Source organism: Alligator sinensis, unplaced genomic scaffold (assembly GCF_000455745.1).
Source record: "Alligator sinensis unplaced genomic scaffold, ASM45574v1 scaffold647_2, whole genome shotgun sequence".
In the NCBI taxonomy this organism is placed as follows: Eukaryota; Metazoa; Chordata; order Crocodylia; family Alligatoridae; genus Alligator; species Alligator sinensis.
The window spans coordinates 1,626,687-1,653,359 of NW_005841832.1; the positions used below are offsets into that span (position 1 = coordinate 1,626,687).

General features: G+C 43.7%; 1 protein-coding gene across 1 annotated transcript in view; it reads right to left on the reverse strand.

Annotated features, from left to right (window-relative positions):
• The window catches only part of ATF6 (activating transcription factor 6), a 170,857-nt gene that overhangs the window by 96,467 nt on the left and 47,717 nt on the right, over positions 1–26,673 (reverse strand). Inside the window, exons 10-11 of the mRNA XM_025194380.1 lie at positions 11,434–11,577; positions 1,382–1,495 (exon numbers count right to left, since the gene is read on the reverse strand). Coding sequence (XP_025050165.1) covers positions 1,382–1,495; positions 11,434–11,577 — 258 coding nt within the window. The remainder of the gene's footprint in view (positions 1–1,381; positions 1,496–11,433; positions 11,578–26,673) is intronic.

Here is a 26,673-nt window from a genome sequence, read left to right on the forward strand (position 1 = left end):
ACTTGGCTGCTGCCTCACAGGTTATCTCCTGTCAAAAGGCAGGTGAACACTGTAGGCTGATGCTACTGCAGAGAGTGGGCACTCACCAGCAGGAAGCTAGGAAGATGGCTGCTGAAGTGCCAAGGGAGAAACAATAGCAGCTTTCTGCTGGACAGTCCCAGGATTCCAGTTCCTTAAACGTGTCTAAAGCCCTGGGCAACTTCTGGCCAAAATGGGTTGCTATCAGAAACAGTAGGAGACCCAGGAGAAAACGTGCACGCATGTGTGCATGTAATCTGGAGATTCTTTGGACGGACTGTCACCTGAACCCTTGAATTCTTAAACTATTAATGATAGAGTCCGATACCAAGGTCCTGGTTTTGTAGTGCTGAGCTGGAAGACAAACCACAAATACTCCTCTTCTTGTCCATGAAGGAGGCAGAATAGGTGCCCTTAAAGCCCTGTTTAGCTAGTAATTAGGGTTACAGACTATACTTGATAGGTAGTTATCAATAGATTCTTCTATGGCTCTCATGCTGCAGCAATGTTAAATGAGCATCCCAGGAAATGCAACAGAAATGGTACCTACCATCCAATGCAGCCACCACCCTCCCTCACTACTGAATATATTATGTGACATTCCAGCATAGCCATTTCATTGCAAACAAACTTTACCAGTTTAACTACATGGTTGTGATAACATTTTTGGTTAAACCCATGCAACTTTTCAGCTGACACACACACCAGTTTAAACCAACCTGTCTCATAACAGTTTAGCCAACATCTGTAACTTAACAGATGCAAACTAAAATGGATTCCATGTTTAAACAGATGCTAGCATCCACAGACAAATGCACTGGTTGAACAGTACAGTGAACTTTTTGTTGAACTGGTGCACCTTCTGTGTATGGACTAGGCCTGAGAGAGGAATCTGTCAGACAAATAACAGAAAATTATTGGCAGTCCTTTTTTGAACTCAGCCGCCAGCATACCCAACAGGGTTCCCTTCAGATGTCCATCGGAACCATTCTGAGCTTGCCATCTAATGCCTGTCTTATGTGAAATCAATTTGATGGGCTCCATCCAGAGGTGATGTGTGTCCATGCCACTGAAATCGTTAGTGCAGGTGGTATCAGCTGGTATTCATACTAGCAGTTTCAGCAGATGAGTCCAGGATAAAAAACACATTAGATAACTATTTTAACTCCAAAGTCAGTGGCACACTGGAAAGACAACATGGAAGTCTTTGCTGCCACCGACCATAGTATATCTATCATAGATATAATTAGAGAACAGCTGTCACAAAGGCTGACAGATTAACCGTTTTCATGCAGCAAAGAACTCTCACAAAAATTATATACATAAACTAAGAACCCAGACTCAAAAATAGTTATTTGCTAACCTGAGAGACTCTGTCCGGTTGATCAGTGGTTTACAGGGTGGTGGAGAAATATATAATAATGGGTCTTCCGTTAAAACCATTAGGGCTTTGTTATCAGAAACAGAACGTGCAGACCTGGAATAAAAAGACAATAAGAAACCCCTTAAAAATTTCTTCAAATCTACTGAGTTGGTGAATATCTCATTGAGAGAGAGAGAGAGAACACTGCTGTCACTCATTCACATTTTCCCCTTGGAATAGAGAACAATAACTGGCATCTAGCAGCCTGATACTTTATTCTTTTGCCATCAAGTTCTGCAGCCACCAACACAGGGATCACACATTGTTACCTGGGCTCACAGGATCATCAACACTTCCCAAAACAGACTCAGAGTTTTAAAGAATGTTTTACAGAATAATATACAGTCTTCATACAAGTACAAGAGTGATTCCTGGCTCCTGCAAGTCTTGGTCTTCCTCCATGGATGCACCTGATCCTTTTTCAGGAATAGCAGATTCAGTTGATGCTGCCCCCATGTGAAGAAGTCAGAAAGACAACCTTACAATGATGGAGGAGAACCATCACTGATCATTTGCCCAGCTACTCCACAACCTGATGATGGGGGAAGATTCCTCTCTAGCCACCCCCACAGTGTTTCTTGGAACCCAATCCCAGCTCCTTGGGCTGGATTTGCTCCTTAAGAAAAAAAAATCTGTAGTGCTCAGAAACAAAACAAAGAATGCAATTTTTCTGCTGCATCATCTACATCAATTGAGCAGTTTGATCCAGGTTAAGTTTGTAGAGCTCTCTGATTTGGAATGTTCTCCTCTTTAGAGCAACTATTTCAAACTGGTCTTGCGCCCAAAGCAATGGTTCAGTTGTTGCTATATTACCCTTGCAGCTGGATTAGTGAACTGTGCACAGGATGCAGACACACTGAGGTGTTGCCACTTCATAGAGTCATAGGGAGAGACAGCCCTGACTACAGTAAGCAGAAAGATGTTCAAGAATTAGCGACCAAAATCTGTACCACAGACGAAGATGGCCAACTGCCAGGGGCCCAAAGGCATCATCTAATTTTCATATATATTCTAACTATACTTTTTCATGCATTTCAAAATGTATAAGATTGCAAACACATAAAAACACAGAACAAAATTCCTAGCCAAAGATTCAGACTTCTGTGCCCAGTATAGAGGGACGTTTTGGATGAGTGCCTAGTCCTTTGTTCTGAAGAGACAGAATCTGCCATTTCATACCATAGGCAGATTCAGTGCTTGCTAAATGTCACTTACATACTCTAGTCTTGTAAACCCTCTTTCCTTTTTGGGAACTTCAATATATACCTACAAGTGTCTGTTGGCTCTGCAACTTCAGAGCATTCCAAGTTAAACCCAATAATTTGACAAAGCATGAATCTTCTGCCCATGAACCATTCACATTAGGGGAGTAATGGTAATTACATTGACCAATTAAAACAAAAGCCCAAATTAGCATCGGGAACAAATGCCTGGGGCAAATGAAAAACCATCTTTTCATGGAAACTTTTCAGAGGGTTAATAATCCAGTTAAACTTGACAACCCTTTGGATACAAGAGATGCCAACCAGAGCAGCTGCTCTGACTCAAAGTTGGCAAAGAAACATTTTTCCTTGTGGTTCAAAAGCCTGCATCACCAATATCTGGAGGACTTAACACACTGCATTGGAGAAAACAGGTTGAGAAGTTAGAGTCTACTCTAAACCATTAGGGATCTAAACATTTTAGGTACCTAGGGATGAAAGCCTCATCTCCTAGTTCCTTGGCTACAGAATTATCTGTAAAATGAACAGACACAATCCTAGTACTCAGGTCAGTTTTAAAACCTTCAAGAGGTACTTGCCAGATGGCTGAGCCATCAGCAAAAAATCCTTTAAACACCAATTTTTACATCCTGGTGCAAGAATCCTTTAAACTTTCTGAAAGAAAACTGGGAGACCCCAAGGGATCCACAAAGAGTCATAAGAAGTAAGGCTGGAAGGGACCTCCAGAGGTCATCTAGTCCAACCCCCTGCCTGGGGCAGGATCATCCCATACAACCATAATCTAAATTCTACATAAGACTACCCTCAACCCTGACACAACATAAACCTACCACCCTAACATGCCACAGGTAAAGCAGGGCAACCACAGCAGCCAATGATCTGTTTCTATAACATACTGTCAATATATGCTCCAGAAATACCTGGTAGAGGGCCATAACCTTGCTACAGAGGAAGGTAAAAACCCCCACAGTCTATACCAATCTGATCATGGGATAAAATTCCTTCCTGACCCCAAATATAGTGATCAGTCTGACTCTGAGTAGAGGGGCAACACCCTTTAGGCAGGAACCTCTTGCTTTGTTCCTAGCAGGAGAACTGGCACACCCCAGTTGAAGTCCCCAGGCTTAGCTATATAGTAGGGCTGTGCGAGGCTTTGGACCTTGCTTTGGATCCGGAGAAGCTTTGGACGCTTCAGCATCCAAAGCGGCATGTCCGGATCGAAGCGCTGGCTTCGTTAGGCTTTCTGAAGCCTAACGAACCCACGCACCAGTACAGGCTGGGGACTGACTGGCTGGGCAGCAGCTCTACAGAAAAGAACCTGGGGGTTACAATGCACAATAAGTTGATTATGAGCCAGCAGTGTGCCTTTGTTGCCAAGAAGGCTAATGGCATACTGGGCTGTATTTTGGTGGGTGTGTTGCCAGTAGGTCAAGGGAAATGATTATTCCCCTCTATTCAGCGCTGGTGAGGCCACACCTGGAGTACTGTGTTCAGTTTTGGGCCCCCCACTACAGAAAGGATGTGGACAAATTGGAGAAAGTCCACTGGAGGGCAACAAAAATGGTGAGGGGGCTGGGGGCATGACTTCTGAGGAGAGGCTGAGGGAACTGGGCTTATTTAGTTTAGAGAAGAGAACACTGGGAGGGATTTAATAGCAGCCTTCGACTGCCAGAGGGGGGGTTCCAAAGAGGATGGAACTGAACTGTTCTCAATGGTGGCGGATGACAGAACAAGGAGCAATGGTCTCAAGTTGCAACAAGGGAAGCTTAGGTTAGATAGGGACGAGCAATTATTTTGGGTGGAGGGTCGCTTATCAAGTTTTGACAGGCTGTCGAGGGCCACATTGGTAGCCCTGCCCCCGGTTGCCATCTTGTAACCGGAAGTCCTGCCCCCTACCTCCTGACCTTTGCCACCAGAAATCCGCCCCCCCACCCTTTGCCCCCAGAAGTACTCCTTTCAGCAAGAGGTTTTGCCATTTCAGAACCAGAAAAATACCAAATTATATTCTAAAAAGCGAACATCTACAGCATTCATTAACTTGGTATCAAAAAATAGTTTTGACCTGATTTACATGCGTTTGTGTAGTGTATATAGAGATGACTGCACAATACCTTAAAATGAAGTCTTACTCTTGTATGTTGTGGGTGTGTGGGTATGCGGGGTGAGACAGCATGTGGGTGTGTGTGTGTGGATATGCGGGGTGTGGGTGGGTATGAGGTTTGTGGGGGTCTGCGTGCCTGGGATGTGAGGGGATGTGTGGGGGTCTGCGTGTATGGCAGTGCGAGGGGGGTGTGGGTACATGTGTATGGTGGGGTATGCGCGTGGGACTCAGCCTATGAACACACACACACACACACACACACACACAGTCCCTGCTTGCCCCCCCCAACACACATTGTCCCTGCCTGCATATATACATGCACACACATGCACATGCACCAATGCAGCCCCATGCTCCTCAGTTTGGCGATGCAGCTGGCAGCCATGTGGTGCTGGTGCTGGAGCAGGGCCGGGGCAGGAAGGGAGTGAAATGACTGGGGGTGGGTGGGGCTGGGCTGTTTAGTCCTGCTGGGGCTCATGGGTCCTACTGCCCCTGGCTCTTGTCAGCTTTGACAGGCTGCTGGGCCAGATAAATAATAATTTTCTAAATTTTTTAGGGGCCCCTTGGGCTGGACAGAATGGCTGCATCCAGCCTACCAGGCTTGCGGGCCATATTTTGCCTGCCCCTGGGTTAGATATTAGGAAGAACTTTCACATTCGGAGGGTAGTAAAACACTGGAACAGGTTACCCAGAGAGGTGGTAGAAGCTCCATCTTTGGAGGTTTTCAAAACCTGGCTAGACAAAGCTTTGGCTAGGATGATCCAGCTGGGGATGGTCCTGCTTTCAGCAGGGGGCTGGACTAGATGACCTCCTGAAGGTTCCAACCCTAACTATCTATGATTCTATTTCCATGGTGATGGTTGTTCTGAGCACCAGTCACAGTTCATATATGGGGACAGAACCCAGATTTCCCTAATTCCTTACAAGCACAGATGTTTAGCTATTAAAAGCTGGGAGAGGGGCTGCAGCAGAATCTGCTACACATGACATAAATAACTCTTCCAAATAGGAGAAGGGGAGCCTGGAAGGGGAGATAAAGCCCACAGATATAAAAAGGCTTTGGACAAAGAGGAAAAGGAAACCCTAAGGCCTGTCTGAAATGCCTCTGTGCCATGCTGGGTCCATTACTAAGAATTACACCATGCCCATCCCCCTTTCTGCTCTGTGCTGGAGGGTTTCCTCATCAAAGAAAGGAAACGTAATACGCAAAGGTGTAATAACATCCAGGATCTGTATCCTAGGCAGTAGTGGCCAGGCCAGCAGCAGTGGCTGTGGCAGCTGGGCTGGCAGCATTGGCCATGACAGCTGTGGCAGCATGTATGCTGGTGCCCTGGTTGCCCACCACTCATTAGGCTACTAAGTATAGGCAGCTTAGACTGGCCTGGAACATGCTCTCCCACCCCGATACGAATTTTGGGCTCTTGGTCTGGATTGCACTTGTGTGTGGCAGGTGACCAGAGCCACTTTAAGCTACACTGCTTCATGCCCAGGATTTGGCATGTAGCATGGGAGCAAGTGGGCAGGATGTGCTTGCCAGGGGTGGTCCCAAGCACAGAACACAGGAAGTAAGCCATTCCGCCAATCATTCCAACTGGAATCCCAACCATAAAAGGAGTGAGAAGAGGGAACCAGACCTCTGTTTCCAGGGACCCTAAGGAACCACTGAAGTTTTTTCTCTCAGGCTTCCTGAAGGGGAGGCATAAGAGCAACCAGGCTGTTTCTCTCAAATGTGGGGTAGCAGAGAAGGCTGTCCATGTAGAACACCTTGTCAGAGACCTCCCATGGCCTTCGAAATCCTGGTGCCTTCCTAGAGGAAGACTGTGGAGGAGGCCCATAAGCACAAGGGAAGTTCTGCCTTGGTGCTTTGTTTCAGGCCGGTATCTCCTGATCACCCAAGCTTTTTGTTCTAATCCTTGAGTAAAAAAAAAAAAAAAAAAAAAGTCATAAATATTTATGGGTTACACCCAAAAAAAGATTTAGACATTGCAGCACTCAGCATTGTGAGAAATAACATGAGTACCTTACAGCTCAGTGAAATCCACAGCCCTGAGGTAGGCACCCAGCCTTCCAATACAACAGGGTTGTCTAAATTCTGAGCGACTGAGAGCCATAGGTTTTCTGGCCACAGGCTGCATGCCATATAGGCCACACACTGCACCATGCTGTGTGGACTCCTCTTCCTGTACCAAGGGAAAGCCCTGCTATGCGGCACTGGTGTCCCCATGCTGTATGGGGTCCCCTTGAGGATCCGCAGTTGTGGATTCCCTCACTCCTATGGGTCATGCAACTGGGTCTCCAGGTGCAGGAAGTGGAAGCCAGAAGAGGGAGGGAGGAGCCTGGTAACTCCAGCAGCAGGAGAACAATGGTGACAGCAGCACTGGGACCAGGAGCCTAGGGGCTACATATGGCCTGCAGCCACCAGTTGGACAGCCCTGTCATACAACACAGAAGAGTCAGAGGTATGTGCATAGGACTCCCAGAAGCTAGTGTTCTGAGTGGGGAGCACCCTGAACTACCCAGGAGGAAATACTGAAGAGAGAGTAGGTTTAGACTCTCAAGAAAGACAGGTGCCTAAATCCACTCTGGATTCACAGCCACGAATGCTCTCTTGGAGTCAGGCATCTAACCCACCCTGTTCCCACAAACAGCCCAATAAAACAAAGAACTTTAAGTCCTCTTGAGTTGTTATGAGACTTCAGCTCCTAAATGCTCAAGCTTCTTTTTCAAATGGAATTTATGGGGTTTTAAGAAACCTTCACCCATATTTTCCTTTATTTTTCTTCCCATCTTGCCTCATCCTCCACCTAAGGACAGCCAGAAAGAAGGAAAAAGCAACAGAAGGGTCCAAGCTTACCAAGAAATAAGGTGAAAGTGACTGGAGGGAAAGGGGAGGTGGTGGACGGGGCGTGCTTTCCTGAGCGAACCAGCCTCTATTACCTTTGTCACATAATTCACTGTCTCAAATGTGCCACATAGGATACAGAGCCTTTAGCATAGCCACGTAATGCTAAGGCATTAAAATGTTCCTGATTTATTGCCTTCTTTCCATATGGCAAAGTCTATTAGTGCTTTCTGCACATCTGTGGCTGGCTTTGTTCAACCAGCCAGAAACACTCTATTGGAAAAGAAAGATCTGATAGGACAAATCCTGTGAGGGAGGGGAAAAACCCATGAGCTGAATTCAGCCAAGCTCCAATCTGGAGGCAATTAAATGTACACTCATGCACTGCCTGCTGGAGATCTATAAAGCCTTAAAGTGACTATGTCAATTGAGTAAACCTCTGCAAATGACCCATAAAAATATTAATGGATAATACAAAAAGTATTCATTGGGAATTGCTGGCAGGAGGCACTGGACCAGATCATAACCATACTCTCCTGGCGTGCACTAATATAGATCACAGGCATATATAAAAGCACAGGAATGGATTGAGAGGTTTCTTACTAAGTGCCCTGCACACCAAGCTTAGGATCCAGTCCTTTCCTTTGTTAATGTCTTGAACTGTACTGACCTTATCTTGAGCTCCTGAGAAAACAAGTATCATAGAAGGGCTGGAAAATTTGGAAATCATTAACATTAATAAGTAGGAAAACTAAGAGGAAGAAAGAGGTTGATTGGATAGCTTTATAATGTCAGATGATTATCTGCAGAAGGTCAAGGACAGAGCGCGCACATATACATACTATCTCCCCATTCACCCTCCTATGTAAAGCTTAGCATGGTATGATTGGCTAAGTGCATTCCACTGAGGAATTAAGCACTGGTCACTAATGGAAACAAAATATCAAGTTCAATAAGGCCGATCGTCCAATTTGTTTTGGAAAATCCTGTGTTCCTTTGTATGTTAACAGAATGCAAGACAGTCTGGAACTTTGCTATTTTCTTTTTTGGCAATATTTAAAGGAGAATCCATGGAGCATATTTTGCAAGTATCAAGCTGAAATGGTGAGCAGTTTGGGTTTTTCTTTTTGACTGGGGGGGTGTAGTTCATTTTGTTCTGAAAGTTATGAGTAAAAAGAAAATACAGAACACTAAAGAACTTTTATATCAGAATTACTGCTTTGATCACACCCACCCTTTAAAAGGACATCAGCTCGATAGCTCAAGAACATCTCATTTAAATAAAAGTGCCCTCTAGTCCCAGAGATTCATGTCATTCGCAACCATACTGTAGATTTATATTAGATGACTTCATTAGTGTAAGAAAAATATTTGAAACAGCACAGATTTATGCCAGGAGAAACTAGTGATGAATATACATTGCAAGAAAAAACAAGGCAGAATATGTTTCGCATCTACCTGAAACATAGGTGGGTTCATTGCTGCCCTCTAGACAAATGCAGAGCACCTATCATATTTCAGGGGGCCAAACATGTAAAAGCCTACTTTCTTTTCTGGTGATGTTTAAAGCAGACACATAGCATAGTTTCAAGTGTTAACCAAGTAACTACTAGGGCTGTGTGAAGCTTTGATTGCCGATTTGATTTGGAGGAGATTTGGAGGCTGAATCGCCGAATCCAAACTGAATCAGGAGACCCATTAATCTCTCTGAATCGAATTGGAAGCCTCCAATTCGATTTAGAGAGATTTGATGATCTGGCCATAGACACTTATATGTTTTTTCTATGTACCTCACAGTACCAGGTGTGGCTCATGTACACTGAGATGGCGGAGTGAATGGAGCATCCCATGGGAGTGTGAGAGGGTCCCCCACACACTGGGTGGTGGACCCAAAAGTGGACTGGAACTTCCACTGCCCAGCACGCAGGGGACCCCGCCGCGCTCTTGTGGGACGCTCCATCTGCCCCACCATCTCAGCATTTACGAGCTGTGCCTGGTACCTTGAGGTACGTAGGAAAGGCTGTGCCTATGGCCAAATCACTGATTCTCCGAATCAGAACTGAATCTTCAGATTCGGCCGAATCGAATCGGGACAGTGATCAGAATCAGCGAATCGAAACACTGTCCCCCGAACTGGGCTGAATTCAAATCGAATACTGCCCGCTTTGCACACCCCTAGTAACCACTAGGGGCTCACTGATAGAGATTTTGGGGGCCCATACCAATAGCCAATTTTTAAAGGCATATTGGCTGATGCTGATCCGATTTCTAATACAGCTGTGTCCAGCTGGTAAGTCTGTTGTGGTGGAAGGGGAGGGGGAGGGAAGGGGCAGATAAACACCCCCAACAGTGAGGGAGGGAGTGGGGCTGGGGCTGCCCTGCCGGAGCCACCTCACCCACCCCACCCCAGACGAGCTGTGGCTCCGTCCCGTGTCCCACCCTGGCTGGGCAGCGTCTGCCCCAGCCCCTGCCCCAGGCCCATTCCCTCCCTTACCATGGAAGCGTTGATTTGTCCCACCCCCACGCCCTTCTACTGCAACCGACTTACCAGCCACCTGCAGCTCTCTAAGCTGCTGGGCTGTGCTCCTTGCTGCCAGAGTGCTGTGGCTGCATGCATGCGCGGGCATTTATTGGCCAAATTATCAGCAACATCAGGCTGATTTCTGATACAGTCAATTTTCTTTATATCAGTCCCAATCCGATATTGGACCGATGTATTGGTGCACCTCTAGTAACCACCTTCACGCATATCAAGATGGGCTCCCAGGCTGCTGCTAAGATGCTGATATAACAGATAGTCTGACAGAGCCTGGATCTCTCTGAACTCCAGAGTGCCAAGACATGCAGTAAACTAGTTTATTCTCAATATCAAACCTCAGCTCAGAAATGGGAGAGATCTTTAAATGCGGAGGTCTTGTAAAGTTCAGTCCACTCAAATATGTGCATTCGAACCGCTGCAGTGCAAATAGACCCTTGAGACAAAAAGGGCTGTTTCCCAGCATTTGAAGCTGAGAGGTAGGTGAAGGCAGCATGGCCAACTTTAAGTATGCAAAAACTGTGAGAATATTATTAAAAACTTAAGACAAAGTGGAGATCTTTTCCTTTCCTTTGAGTTTCTGTGTCTTTATGAAGCAAGAACATCCTATACTAGGCTCTACTCTGCAACCAGGAGGGTAAGAAGCTTCCTGTTTATAAAAGAAAGCTGAAATTCTCATCAAACCTTTTCCTTCTAGGAGTCCAATAAGAAAACCCACCAATTATCCTAACTCCAATGACAAAATGAATTAGAAACACTGTGTACAGTAGGTGGGATCCACATTTGTGAAGGCCCCTCCAATACACCCATATAAGTATGATTAAGTCTAAATAATTGAGGCAGACTAAGTTCCCACAACCCAGTCAAGCGTATGATTTTTTTTTAAATTCCTATTATAAAAATCAAAGACAAACAAGACTGGAAGGCACCACAAGGGCTCATCTACTCCACCCGCTGCTCAAGGCAGGACATCCTTGTTAACCATCCCAGACCAAGTGTTTGTTTAACCTGAGCTTAAAGACTTCTGATGATGGAGATTCCACAACATCTTTAGGTAATCTACTTCAGTGCTCAAACACTCTCAGTTACCAGGGTATCGGACCTTGCCAAATGCATCCTGAAACCAAATTACCGAAGGAATCAAGCATTCCAGGTACTCTGGTTTTAAGGTTAGCTCCCTAAAAGAGCTAACTCTGCCCCATAAAGTGCAAGGAATTGGAAGGCAAAAGAGAAAAGCTTGAAATACCAGAGCTGTCTGGTATTATTAAAAGTTAAAGATACTGAGCCTACCTATCACTGCTCTTAGCAATGATGATGTCAGGAGTTTTCTGAGCTGTGTCAAGCTTCTGGCTAGCTGAGAACTCCAGCAGGTGTCTGTTCCGGTAAGCAGCACTCAGGTTGGGATTAGCTCCACTGGAGTCTCTTTTGAGCAAACTGAAAGGGAAAAATAAATATAAATATGAACATGAACACAACCAAGGGATGCTGTACTTACACACAAAGGGCCTGTTGGATTCACTTCTTTAGGGTGGATAACTTTATACCTATCTGACAGTTGCTCTACACGATAAAGGATGAAGCATAGAATCTCTCACTTTTGGGAAGAAACATTGCTCTTTGACTCCATCAATAAATGTTGGTATTACCAAAGGAAAATGAATTCTGCCTGATCTTCAACATGCAACTTGCTTTAAGGTTCTTGGTGGATTGGTTTTCTGGATTCCCCATAGGCTTTGCCTTCTCAGATGTAATGCAATCTGTGATCTAACCCCTTAAGACACTGCTGGATGAAGAGAAGTAATTTTAGTGATCCCCTGAAGTTGTACTTGCATCTTCAAGGTAATACAACTGACAAAACAGATATATAAACACAAACATGTTTCCTCAATATGCAGCAAAAGACGCTGCCACCAAAAGACATTGCCACCAACTACACTCCCCCCACACATGTGCACCCACCTCCCCACACATACACCATACCCCCCCACACAATATACAAGAGTAAGAATTTATTTTGAGCTATTGTGAAATTGCCTCTATATACACTACTCAAAAAAACCCCAAATCAGGACAAAAATTATTTTTTGAAATAAAATTAAAATACGTTACAGTAGATATTTGATTTCTAGTATATAATGTTTTGTTATTTCTAATTTGTTAAAATGATATCTTCTAAAAATTGTGGGTGTGTGCCCCTCAAGAGCTCACCAAAAATTTGTTAAGTGGCTCTCCAGCCAAAATAACTGCCCAACCCTGGCTTAGAGGGTGAGAGATTCTGTACCTAGAGTTAACTGTAGCAAAGTCAACTGCATGTGGTTTTGGAGATCCATATGGTAGCAGAGATCTCCAAGAAGCCTTTCCATAGCCAATGTCAATTTAAGTCTCACGCTAAGATTTGGTTTAAGAGGAAGTATGCAAAAAAAATGATTTGGAACAAAGTTTTATATTGAATGCCTCTCCCATTCTCCGAGGACACCAGACTGTGGATGACTTTCTGAAAAGTGACTGCATTCATGCCTAGAAGTCAGCTGCTGATACTATAATATATGCACAGCTGCTGGGCCCCTTGTTTAACCCATTTCATGGAGCTAGAGGTCAGATTGCTGAAAAGAATGAAAGTACCAAAACGGGCATTTAAGCCTTCTGCTTTTTATTGATCTAGTATCTGTTTTCATGCAAACGTGCTCGACTTGGCCACAAAAAGCAGCTGGTGAGTCAGAGCATTTTTTTTTGTAAATAAGCCCCTGGACAATGGTTTTATAGATGATGTTGGAAAAGTGCACCGTGTATCAGTAATAATCTGGCTGAATATAGCAGGGACAATCTTTGATTGGTTCAACTGCGAGGGAATGGAAATGGAAAGGGAACAGATCTAGGTCAGTCTCATAAAGGTCTGGATTTTTAGGCTTCATCATATCCAGAAGTAATCATGTTACCCTGGGGGGGGGGGGGGGGGGGTGATCCAAACAAGCTGGGTTAGGCATCTTGGATCCCTACAGTGCATGAGAAGAGGCAGGCATCTCCCAGAAGCGATCCAGTGATCTGGGCACTAAAAAGAAAGCTAGCCAGGAAGGAAAAGCAATTACAGAGGTGTATCTGAACTCCTGCCCCTTTCTGAGCACATACACCTGAAATAGGGCAGAGACAATGTTCTTACTAGGGACTTAGGTGGAACTTGGATGCAGACCCAACTCCATTCTAGACCACAGAACAGATAAAGCAGGAACTGGTACAGACTGGGGTCATTCTGGCCATGCACACAAGTGTAAATGTGTAGACAGAAGTAACAACTGTAATGATATCAAACCATACTGATATAAAGATAGTATGAGTCTGTAGCGATACCAGTGTAACAAAAGCATTTCAACTTAAATCCTGTTTCATTCACAGCCAAAATTAGGTAACTGTTTCACTACAGCAAGGGTGTCAAACTCATCCTGGCCTTGGGGCTGGATCTGGACAGTTAAAATCCTTACTGGTTAAATACAGACATGGTGGTGGGAAGAGTGGCAGTGGTTAACACAGCCATTGCTTGCCTCCTGCCACTGTCGTGCGTTACCAACAGGACTCCATAGTCCAGATTTCAGCAGCAGTCCTACCACCAAATTCCTGGCCCCTCTACCAGCTCCACAGGCCACATGATGTGGGTCCACAGGTTGCAAGTCTGACACCCCTGCACTAAAGGACTATGCGGATGTAACTGTTACAGCAAGAGAGACCATGAATGCTCCAGAGCAGCAACTTACCCATCTCCTGCCAAAAGTTACATTTTCCGATACCTTAAGTTTAGGCATGGAGAGAACTTAGGAGTTCATAATTTAGGCACCAAGTGCATTTAGATGCTTAATGAGTTTTGCAGCTGCTGCAGTGGGTTTGGTATTTGCAATTTTAGGCACCTAAAGTCTAATCTGTTTAGGTAGCTAATGTACTGGTATAAATCTAGCCCTCAATACCTGTAGAACAAGCGATCTTTTAAGGCAGAGGCTTTTTGTTCAGTGTTTGTACAGTGTCCTGCACAATGGGATGCTATTGCCTGACAAGGCTCCTACAGACAAAAATACAAATAAATAGATTTGGAGTTGGGCAGGGTGGAGGTGGGGGAAAACACATTCATAATCCCTTTGTGGAAAGAAGGAGTTGGGGACTGAAGGGGAAATGGAAGAAAGGGCAAAGTGGGCGCTCTGGGTGAGAAGTAGGGAAGTGAGAGTGGGAAATTTTGAATGGGAGAGGGGAATAGGTAGAGGTTTTCTAGCCCTAGAAATGAATGGGTGCTAGGAGGGTTGAGAAGCAGAGTTGGAGCACCTGGTCCTGGCTGACAAGAGGGAAGCAGGAGTAGGGGAGCATTTTAAAGTTCTGAGGCACAGCCGGAGGAGTCTGCTGCTTCATATCTTGGGGGGAGCTTTATTTTATTCTGTACGCTGCCCCTGAGCCTTCTTAGAGAGGCAGCACAGATAAATCTAATGAATAAATAAATACATAGGGGGCTACACAAATTGAGGAGGCAGTGACCGATTTTGTGGACAGAGAGGGGCTAGCCACCATTTTTGTGGGCTTACTGTAGCAGGCCCCCCTGCCCACCAGGCCTGATTGGCCGAGGGGCTCTAGTAGCCCTGTCCCTTGCTGCTGACTGGTTGTGAGGGCTGACCATCATGCGACCCTGCCCCTCACCACCACTGATTGGAGAGGGGCGGAGCTGCACAACAGGCAGCCGTCTCAGCCAATCAGCAGTGAGGGGCAAGGCCGCAGTCATCTTGGGCCCCACTTTATGGCAGCAGCACTCCCCTCCTCTGCAGATTTTGCAATTTCACAGAAACTGCAATTTCAGTAGGCCCCTATCAATCAATCAATCAATCAATCAATCAATCAATCAATCAAGGCTCTCAGACACTGCAAGGGAAACAATGTCAGCAGATGCACTTTTATCTTGCTTTGGAAGCTGTTCTCACGACCAAAGAGATGAAAACCATCCTGTGGCAATCTGTATAATCTATTCTACAGTCACACAACATGATGGGGAGAAAACAGTAACAGTGACAAGAATGCACTTCACAAGCTGTTCTTTCCAGGGAAAGAAAACTACACTAATCCACCCCTATTTCATAAAGCCTGAGGCACAAGTGCAAATTAAAAAAAAAGAAAAAAGAAATCCCAGGCTATAGTATTGCACAGGAAACCGACACCATGTCTACATTTTTATGAGTTTGTATTTCTCGCCCTTAGATGAAACCACCAACACAGCTGACAACAGTAAAAGCCAAACACTTGTCCCCAAACAAAAGTACTATTGCAGCCCAGAGCACCTGGCCCCCTGCTAGATCCTGCAGGAATGGAGGCTCCAATTCTGTGGAGGAATGGACACAGCAAGCCGCAGAAATGCTTGCAGTCTGATCATTGTTTGACATGTGTAAAGTACTTCCGAGGGTCCAAGAAAAACCCCAAACTATGTTAAAAAACATTCCAGTTCAGCTTTCATGAGATATTTCCATTTATCTGGGATAAAACATTCATTAAGAAGACAATAAATCAGTTTTTCTCAATAAAAGAATAGTGCAGTATTTCAAGAGAGGACATCATTTTTACAATGACTCTAAGAGGTAGACATTAGTTAGAATGGTGTGTGAAAAATTCTTTAACATGGAAATTTCTGGCTAGATGCCATTACACCTCTCATACAACTAGACAGTGTGCTTTATGCTACCACACCCACCGTAAAACTCAGGTACAGCAGAAGTGCCCAAGAAAGGCTCCAGCAGAAAGGCAGGCAGAGTAAGACAATGAAGGCCCTGGACAACTACAGGGACCAAAAAGGCCACACTAGCTTAAAGAGTAGGGCTAGCCAGAAAAACAATTTGGTGAAAAATGTTGAGCTTTTGGCATTTGGTTTCATTTTACAACAGGGTAAAACCAAGCCCTTTTAACATCCTTAGAGAAACACAAAAAAGCCAATAAACCAATGATTGGGGCCCTTACCTGGGATGTCAACCCAGGTTCAAATCCCCAGTCTGCTCTAACCAGATATTATAAAGCATTTAAGTATGTATTCACTGTGCCAGAGATAAAATGGAGACATGTATACATACAAGCATGCTAGCCAATAATACAGTGTGTGATTAAGACATTTATTTGGAATTTGGGTCAACCACATCCTAGGTGAAAGCCCATAATACTAAGTGAGTAGCTATTGTGGAGTGGGTCTCCCACCTTTCTTTAAAACCCTTCCCCAACCTGAAATGTCACTATGGGCCCAAGAAAACAACTCGATGAAAATTCTGTCAAAATTGACATAATTTCCGCAAAAGGTTTAGGATTTTGACAGGTGGACATTTTGCTATGAGAAAATCTTGTAAAAATTTTTTTTGAAAGGCCCTATTAAATGAAACTAGTTTACTTTATTTCATGCAGCCAGTTTAAACTATAATGAAATGCAGGGAGATGAAAGTGCAGCTAAGTAAAGTGCTCATGCATACCACATTGTTACTTAGGTTGCACTGAGCAAAATTAATAAAATTATGATAACCTAGTCAAATGCAAACCAATTTCCTCTGAAATAAGGGTGCGTCCTGATTTGCAATGATAGCCATTTCTAGGCCAATTTCAACTTTCATACCTCTACTGCTTTGGCTGCATGACTGCTTAAAGTTACAAGAGCTGCTTTAATAAAAGGGAAAGTGTTTATTTTCACTTTCCTCTAATTGAAAATGGCTATATCTTTTCACTGAAACTTAAAATAAATCTTCTTTTGGCAGCAACCACACACAGGAAATTTCAGACCAAGAGGTGAATGCTTCAGAACAGAGAAGTTAATATAGGGATTTGTTTTGCAGCTTTAGCTATGGAAAGCACAGATTCTCTAACTGTTGCTATTACCCCAGCTTCATTACTTTGAAAGCCACAGAGACAACTTAGCAGCCTGAGGGTCAAGGAAGTTATTATTCAAATGCACGCTTGCAACATTCTTTGCCAAAAGAGCCTCTCATTAGTGAGAATAACTTATTGTCCATAAATGACTTATTGGCCACTGTTATGTTCCACATGGGCAGGTATTTGCCCTTGGACTTTGCCCAATCAGTATCTTTCTTGCAGGATCTTAATGGCAGCCACCAATTTTATCCTCATACTCCAAACATGTCAAGGGAAGGAGCTTTCCCTGATCCCTTGGCAAGAGCCAAGAGGTTTATCTAATTTATAAAAGGTAGATAAAGGGCAAAACAGAAAAGAACTTGAAGAAAATCCACATTCTCCTCTGGGGAGTAGAGTTGGAAAAAAATGCCATATTTTTGCTAAGGGGGGTTGTACCTGTGTTGGTCTAAGGACACAGGCAGACAAGGTTCTTTGGGTGAATCTGATATCTTTTATTACACCAACTAACTAGTTGGAGAACAATTTTTAAATAAGCTTTCGGGTTCAAAAACCCTTTGTCAGGCTAAGGAAGTTTCTGCAGTTGATGTATGCTCTTCCTGGATGGAATGAAAAGTAAAAAAGCCAGAGGCTGTGCTGGTATGCATACAAGGCAGGCAGGCAGTGAAAATGTAGATTGAGGAGTCAATGGGTGAGACAGGCTGGGTTGCAGGGAGAGAAGGGGGATGAATAGTGAAGAAGTACCTGGGAAGTCAGCTGTCAGGCAGGTTATAATGTGTCATAAATCCAATGTCTATATTTAGTCCATGGTTTTTAGTGTCCAGGAGGTTGATGAAGTGGAGTTTATAGGCTCGTCTTTAGGAAGTGTTTTGTAAGTTTCCTTTGAGGATCAAGACTGAGAAATCGGAGAGAGAGAGTGATTTTCTTGTGAGAAATGTGCAAATCTATCTTTGATAGATTTCCAGTGTGCATTCATTCTGGTGTGCAGTTGTTGTTTGGTCTCTCCTACGTATTTTCCATCTGGGCATTTGGTGCATTGGATGAGATATATTACATTTCTGGAGGTGCAGCTGTAAGATCCAGGAATGCTGAGGGCTCTGTTGTGGGGTGTAGTAATTGTGAGGGTGGTGGAGATGTGTTGGCAGGTTTTGCATTTCTTGTCACAGCATGGTCTGGATCCATTCGGTGTGTTCTTGGGCTGAGGAAGTTTGCTTCTGGTAATGAGGTTGGCGAGGTTCGGTGCTTGTTTGAAAGCTAGGATGGGTGGTTCTGGGAAGATCTCTTTAAGAATAGGGTCTCTTTCTAGTACGGGTTGCAACGGTTTGAGGATTTTCCATACGGGTTCAAGGGAGGGGTGATATGTCATAACCAGCGGTGTACAATTTGTGGGGGGTTTTCTTCTGTACTGCAGCAGTTCTTCACGTGGTAACCGGGTGGCTCTTTCAAACGTGTGATCTCTCTCTCGGGAGAAGTGTCCTTGTTGGTGAGGTGGCAATCCCGGGTGTTCTCTTCAGTGCAAAATTGGTGGTATCTGAGGGCTTGGCTGTATATCACAGCTTTTTTGCTGTGTTTAGGGTGATTGCTGGCTCTGTGCAGATATGTATGTTGGTCTGTGGGTTTCTTGTATAACGTGGGGGCACATTTCTCACAAGAAAACCACTCTCCGATTTCTCAGTCCAGATCCTCAAAGGAAACTTACAAAACGCTTCCTAAAGACGAGCCTATAAACTCCACTTCATCAACCTCCTGGACACTAAAAACCATGGACTAAATATAGACATTGGATTTATGACACATTATAACCTGCCTGACAGCTGACTTCCCAGGTACTTCTTCACTATTCATCCCCCTTCTCTCCCTGCAACCCAGCCTGTCTCACCCATTGACTCCTCAATCTACATTTTCACTGCCTGCCTGCCTTGTATGCATACCAGCACAGCCTCTGGCTTTTTTACTTTTCATTCTATCCAGGAAGAGCACATACCAACTGCTGAAACTTCCTTAGCCTGACAAAGGGTTTTTGAACTCGAAAGCTTGCTTAAAAATTGTTCTCCAACTATTTAGTTGGTCTAATAAAAGATATCAGATTCACCCAAAGAACCTTGTCTGCCTATGTGTTTGCCAATAAACTCATTAATTATTTCAATATGAATGCAGTGTCCAGGAATCCTGGACACTCGCCTTTGAGGAAGACTGGATAAGGGGGAAATCTGAATTTTCCCTGCATCAGCAGCGAGGGTGAAGCTTCCTGATTGATACCATGCATAGGTAACAACGAGCTTCCTCGTGTGGAGGTGTATCTGAACCTCACTAATGTAGGCATGCATGAGATTCTTGGATTCTGACAAAAGCAAGGGATAGTATTTCTTTGTTAAGAGTCCCATGCTAGCATGGTGGAATAGGGAAGAAAGACTACGGGATGGAGATCAGTAGGTGACCCAGTTCAGGGTCAAAAATTCTAGGGCAGAGGGGAAGGAGTTGACCTTTAAGAGATGGCGTCCTATTGACAAATTTGGTATTAAAAGCCAGGATAACAACAATATTTAAAGAAAGAATAGTGACCCACCAGTTTTCTAGGTGTAAGGTGAGAATCGAGAGTGAGGGAAGGAAAAGGGCAAAGTCTCTGAATAGGAACTTCTGGTCTTTGCAGAAAAAGAGGTGCTGCCTGAATGTAGCGGGCTGAAAGAGGTCACAAACCAAAATGCACAATCCAGTGCTTATTGGATAAGTTCACCACCCAGAGAAACTGCAGTCAATCATTTCTGTCCTCCTTCAGTTAGACACAGGCTGCATCTGGACATGCCACGTATTCTAGGCATTAAAAGGACTTTCCATGTGGCCACAAACCCTCTCTATACTACACTGGCTGAGTTACAGGTCACCATTTAAAATATGGAAATAGTTCTGAAGGAACGGAGAGGAGAACCAATTACTTTGTACAGACATTTGTTCAAAAACATGGATAAGTGAGACTGTGGGGGAGGGGAAGGGAGAGACTAGCACTGCCCTTGTCTCTGGAATTACTTTGGTTCTTCAAGGCATTTTATGGCACCTGGTACTTAGTTGGATTTTACTTCTCTGGTTTGCATGTCAGTTTGATAAATGCGGAAAGCCATTCTCGCCAAGAACCTGAACTGGATTTCATTTGTAAATCTGGCTGAACAAATCCTGTGCACTCAGGAGTTTTGAATACTGGCATTTATGCTGTAAAGTAACTCACATGCTGAAGCCAACAGTGATATCATACCAAGAAATGTGTTCAGCTACACAAGATTTTTGGGGACAAGACTCTCTAATATGAGCTAGGATTTTTTCAGTGAGAAAAAAATAAGAAGTTGACATAGTTAGGAAGCACCAATCCGAATGTTCTTTTCCTCCTAACTAACCAATTCCAGACAAGGTCTGCCACAATGCCAAACACTGTCCTATCTCATCATCTCCTTGGGTTTCTTAACCTGATGAGGACACCATTTACAGGGCCACTTTAAATCAAAAAGAACAGAACCAAGTCCATTGCTTTTCAAGCAGGGCACCCAAAGTGCTATACCCCTACATCTACTATGCCGGTCTGTAGTATCCAACCTCTTTCCTCAACTTGCAGTATAGGACAGAGAATCAATCAACTCAATGAGTTCTCTAGCAGAATACAACCACAAGAAGTTTCCATTAAAGCATTCAAGGAAGACACTAAGCATCAGAGCCATGTGCATTTAATTTTGCTTTGAATAATTATGTACAATTACTTGCAACTATATAATGGCCCTTAGGATCAAAGTTTGGGTGAACAGAACAAGTTTCAATTTATAGTTCATAATTCTACTCTTTGAGGTTTTCTGGTGCATTTTGGTGTTTCCCCCTGCCCCCACTCACAAGAAAAAGGCAGATAGCAAAGATGCTCCACTGTCTGGGTTTGCTTCTGGGAGGTCCTTCAGCAGAGACACCGGGACTGACTTCAGACAAAAAAAAGACTTCAATACCATGACATTTAATCTCTAAAAAGCCTACTTTAGATCATTTTTTAAAAGTTTTCATGAGCCCCTCTGAGCCCAGAACACCTGGGTTTATGGTTCCTATTAGTGAAACATCTAGCAGAAAACAAAATCAGTCCCAATAAATATGCTCAAATTCCTTGGCATTTCTAACAGTTTTACCTAGTTTTCCTTAATATGTGGCACATACTGCCTGTAACACTGAAGATGTTGTGCGAATCAGAGATTTTGTTGGATATTCCAGTTCTAAACAAAACCTTTACTTCTCAATATGTCACCTTTTTTACATTATACATTACATCTCTTACTTCACAATCCAGTTATTTGCACCTTCGATCAAAGCATTTATACTGCAAGCAACATAAGCCTGTAGTAGTACCCTGCTTTTCTGTCCAACTAGAAACACAAAGAGTCTCCTTCCACTAACAAAGGGGCTTCAAAATGTAACAGCAAGTTTTAGCAAGTCACGAATGCTTCTCTCTGGGAGTACCTTTTAATATTCTACTAAGTAGTCATGGATCCCAAAGTATTACAATGTTTCTTTAAAATTACTTTGTTATGAGAGGGTGATCATGATAGAGCTTTTTAAAACCTATACTTTTAAAATTTTGTCTTCCCATTTTTTTACAATGCTGACACTTTGATAGCTGTACTTCTGAACTCAAGATGTACTCTTGCAAACAAATTGAGTAGCCTGAAGTCCATAGGAATGCCTTAAATGAATAACTTTGTTTATGCAAGTCTTTACAGAGTTCAATTTCTAACAGATTAAGTGATTTAATTTTTTATGTTTCTCCCCCACCCTCTAGGGTTTTAATGGCAAAGTCTTCTTAAATAAGCAGCCAGGGAAACTAGTGTCATTCTCCTTGAAAAAGCAAGAGAATGATATAATGCAGGTAAATGCACCAACTACACATGTTGCTTTTTCCGTGCTGCCAAAATCCAATATTCCACAAATTAAAATATTTATTTTACCACAAGGAGACAGACAATTGAATGGAATGCTTATGCAATGAAATAAGCACCTTTGCCACGAAGTGTACAAGTCAACATTAATGTCTATGTGGAGACTCTGGAGTAAGACTGTAATTAGGGTAGCAGTCTACAAGTATTCATTTCACACACACACACACACACACACACACACACACCCACCCACCCACCCACCCACCCCCCGGCTAGTCTGCTGTAGGAAGGGACTGATGCTCTGTATGACTTACCCTCAGAAGCCAAAGAATATAATGCATACAACAGCACACCGATCAAGGATTCATCTCACTGTCCCAATGATATACCTCAACCCTAATCCTGCTCTCCAAAGAGAGAAGACTTAGGCTCCAAGGTCCACAAAATCCTTTGCCTGCCAGCTACAGTGGTCGGCTGGGGCAGTGGTTTTACAGTATGTACACTTTCTCTTTGGGAGCTAGTATGAAATTATCAATTCATTTCATATGGGTTTCAGATGGGGGAGCATTTTTAGTCACAGTATAGTTCACTTGGGTTCAAACTAGTGAGCCAGCAAAGAATTCCACTGGGCAATTGTCTAGTCCCTAAACCATGCAGTACTATAACAGATTTGGGTAATAAAGGTGCTTGACAAAGGCACTGTCCTGAAATGGCTTGCACAGAACAGTCCTAACACTAATAGTAAGTAACTTCTTGAGAATCTGTATATTCTACCCTCTCCATACTGGAACAGCAATTAAATTCAAATTCCACATGAAAGGACAGATTCAGTAGTCAGCTGGAGTTGACCATTTCATGTTTCTTTCAAAACAGACATCACCACCACAAGGACAAGGATGAGCCAGAATGCCAGGGGAACAAACACCAACAGGCTGCTAGGATGTGATGAAGATGGGACCATGAATAAGATAGTAAAGGGTGAAGAAATCTCTTCCCCTGATGCACTAGTAATCTGTAATTCCATCTGCACACACAGCCAGTCCCAAACCAAGTCACACATCCATGACTATCAACTTTGAAGAGAATTCAAACCCAGTTCCAAGTTTCCTAGCTGCTGCTTCCCCACCCAGACACCAATGCAGACCGGATCTAAAGTCCCCCAGTTAAATGTGCAAAATTTGGAGCTGTTCTGCAGGTCAGATCTGTATCAAATTCATTTGCTCAAGTGGAAGCTGAAAGCAACTTTAGTTCTGAATAAGAGTCGCCGTTCACAAACACTGAAAACAAGTCTGCCCTAATGAACAGCAGGCTACAGTCCTGGAATGCCTACCTGAGACAAATCTTGCTTAGGTTTTTGCTGTGCCTCCTAAACTGCTTGAAGCACAGCCCCACATTCCCCTGGGAACAGGGGCCAGCTTGTTAATATGGAACTGCCTGCATTCCTGATCCAGTGATCTAACAGAGCTTCCCCTTCACACTTCATCAACTCCTCTTTGCTCTTTATACAAGAGAAATTAATTGCCCTTCACCTGTCACTGGTAGTGCAATTCTGATGTACGAGCAAACAAATGTGGAGTTATATACTAACACTGTACACCAGGCTCAATTAATTCTCCTAAATCCCTGAAGACAGAGGATATAATGGAGGCTTGCAAAAGCACAAGAAACACTCATCAACCAGAACAGCAATCCTTTTTCATTCTCCATCACTTGCAAACTGTAAAGACAGCCAGAAACCCAATGCACAGAAATAACAACTTATGCTTTTCTGTTTAAAGAGATGTTTTGGCAACCAGGCCTGCTTTAGACAGTCCTGTCAAAACCTGCACCTGCAGGCATCCCTCGGGTATTAGGATCTCCCCATCAACACTCGTGTGATTCAGTGTTCACACTCCAGTGTCACGTGGTAGGGAGTATTAGCTGAATCGTGCTGAAAGTAATTTCAGTGACAATATCAATCCTCTTCTATCCCAGCCCTGGCAGGGACAAAGCACAAGTATCTCTCTCATCTACTTTTAACAGAGAAAATCTTCATCCCTCCCATTTCCCTTGACCCTATGTGCATGTATACATGTGCATGTGTGCACCCCCCTCCCCTAAATACCACGAACACATGTCTTGGCTCAGAGGATAAATCTCTGTTCCTATTAGTTTCATAATCTTACCATCATTACCAGGGAAATGTCTGAAAAGTACAGAGGACAAGGCTTGTTGCATAGGGTGTTTATACAAGTGCTCCAGGAGGTGTGGGGAGGTGCTTTAATTAGTGCAGCTTGAGAGCCATGCTAATTAAAAGTCTCCGGAGCATTATGCACATCAGCATCCCCACACTGAAAAATGGTGGCGGGGTGCTTTGAACTAAAACTTGTTGAACGAGCTTTAAAGTACCCTGCCACCATTTTCTGGTGTGTGGATGCTGATACACAGTGCTGGAGACTGCTGGAGTGCGGTAATTTCCACACTCCAGCACATTCAATTAATCAAGTCTGCTCCAATGTGCTGCAATTACAGTGCATCGGAGCAGGCTCCCTGCACGTGTGTGGAAGCCCATAAGTGCCATCTTTCTTGTAATGTACATTTTAAGGAATCAGAAGGTTCACCTCATAGATGTGGTTATGGGGCAAGCAGAGCTTAAGAAGCAACAGTAGAGGAAGCATTAGCTGTGGATGTAAAAACAGTTAATTCTGTAACATACCACCCCATGCATACACAGAATAACATGGCATTATAGAAATGCTTAGGAGTTCTAGGTCTCTGCACTCAGGTTTACCAATGCAAGTTCAACTCCCCATAACCCTATCCTGAGGGAGCGTCACAGATTGGCCGAGAGGTCTCCACTGTACCACACCACGTGGTGCATTTCCATTGCACCAACCAGCATAGGCCCCATGCCCTCCAACACCCCAGTAACATTGGCTCAATTTCTGCCAAACCCCTCTGTATGACACAGGGCTCCAGTGGCCAAAGAAGTGGAAGAACTATGTTTCACTGAACAACTTTACAATCGAGCAACAATAAACCTGTGTAAAGAGGACTTTACACTGAGCAAATTAAAATGTTCAAGCCCAGACAAGGCTACAGAGAGAACCTAATTGATTAAAAATTGCAAAACAGGTTTATTTAATTCATACAGAAAAATACTTTTAAAACAGGTTTTTATACTTTGAAAAGGGTATAAACTTGCTTATGGCACTAGATATAACAAAACACAGGGGTGGGAGGCTTTGATGCATATGACAGATATGACGGTTGCAAGGTACCAATCAATCAAAGGGACTGAAAGTTGACAGGAAGGATATTTTCTTTTATGAAGATGTATAGCTGGTGTTGTAAAATGGTATGAAAGTGGAATGAAAACAAAATACACCAACCGTTTGAACTTGGGGAAGTTTTACTAGTGTGTGGGGTATACTATTCTTGAGATTACAAAGCTGTTTTTGCAACCAACCAGAATGTAAAGATGACAGGAACTTGCAGTAGCTTTGACAGGACATTTCTTAGGGAAACACAATTGCCTATCCCAGATTATATGGTTCCCAAGCCAGGTGAAACAAGGTCTACCTGCCACTGTCTGAACACTACTAGCCCCGGATGAATACCTGAAGCACAGATAGGCTTGTTCAGAAGAGCACTCCAAAAGGATCTCTAGGAACCCCAAGCGGCCAGCTCAGCATGACAAAGAGACTTTGAAGGAACAGTATCAACTCTAATCACCAACATAGGTGCTCATAACAACACCACATGTTCATGGATTTTCCATTATATTCTTGAGCTATTTCTTAATTCTGAAAGGTGAATCAGGAAAGGGATTCCATCACCTCTATATCTGTATCCTGAGATGGGGTGCAGGCACCCCAGTGGGAGCCTACAGGCCCTGCCTACCCTCATACTCCTCTTCCAATTCTTATGATCATCTCTATCTCTTACTTCCAGTTTCTTTTTGTCATAGTCTCCTTAAGCATCCAATCGATATGACTTTGCTATGACTACAGAGGCAAATTAAAGAAAATGCCCATGCAACCATTCCAGCAACACCATGCCAGGTTCCCAGAAACCGTTGTATTTTAGAGAGAGGGAAAATCTAGCTGAATAGTTTTCCAAGCCAGGAAAATAAAGATAGGGTCCAGGAATGAGTAACTGGTACACATGTTTTGCTTTTGCACTTCTAGTCACTTCAAGCCAGAGACAGAAGATATGTTTTTTCTAATTTTTGCTATTCTTCTCCACTTCTTCATGTGCATTTCTATTGTTGTGCCTCATGAAACACGCTTAGTCTTTCAAAGAACCTGTTTATTAATGCCAACTATCTAAATCTAATAATGCTGTCTCCAGCAATACTTCATAGCATCATGCATGGGACACACCATTTTGTTTTAAAAAAAGGACATTCTATACAAATGGAAATTATGAGGAAGAGGTGAGTGGGGTTTTTTTTAAGTGAATAGATTGTATAAGCCTGAATTATTCTGACTGCTTTGTTTTCTCTCTTTTTTTCATGTGCGCACATGTATGTGTGTAGGAGAGTGGGGTAGGGATAATGGGCATGTCTGTTGCCCGTTGCTGTGAAGCACGCCCTGCCTACCTTCCCTGGCTCCACATACCCCAAATCCTAGAAGCTAGGCAGCATAACCATTTCAGAATGGCCCCATGTGGCCAATAAGCACACCCGGGACAGAGTGCCCAACAGCTGCTCTGGGCGTGTACACAGCACTACTCTGTAGAAGCTGCCCCATTGTTAGGATTTGGCGCACACAGAGCTGGCAGGAATGGGTAGGTT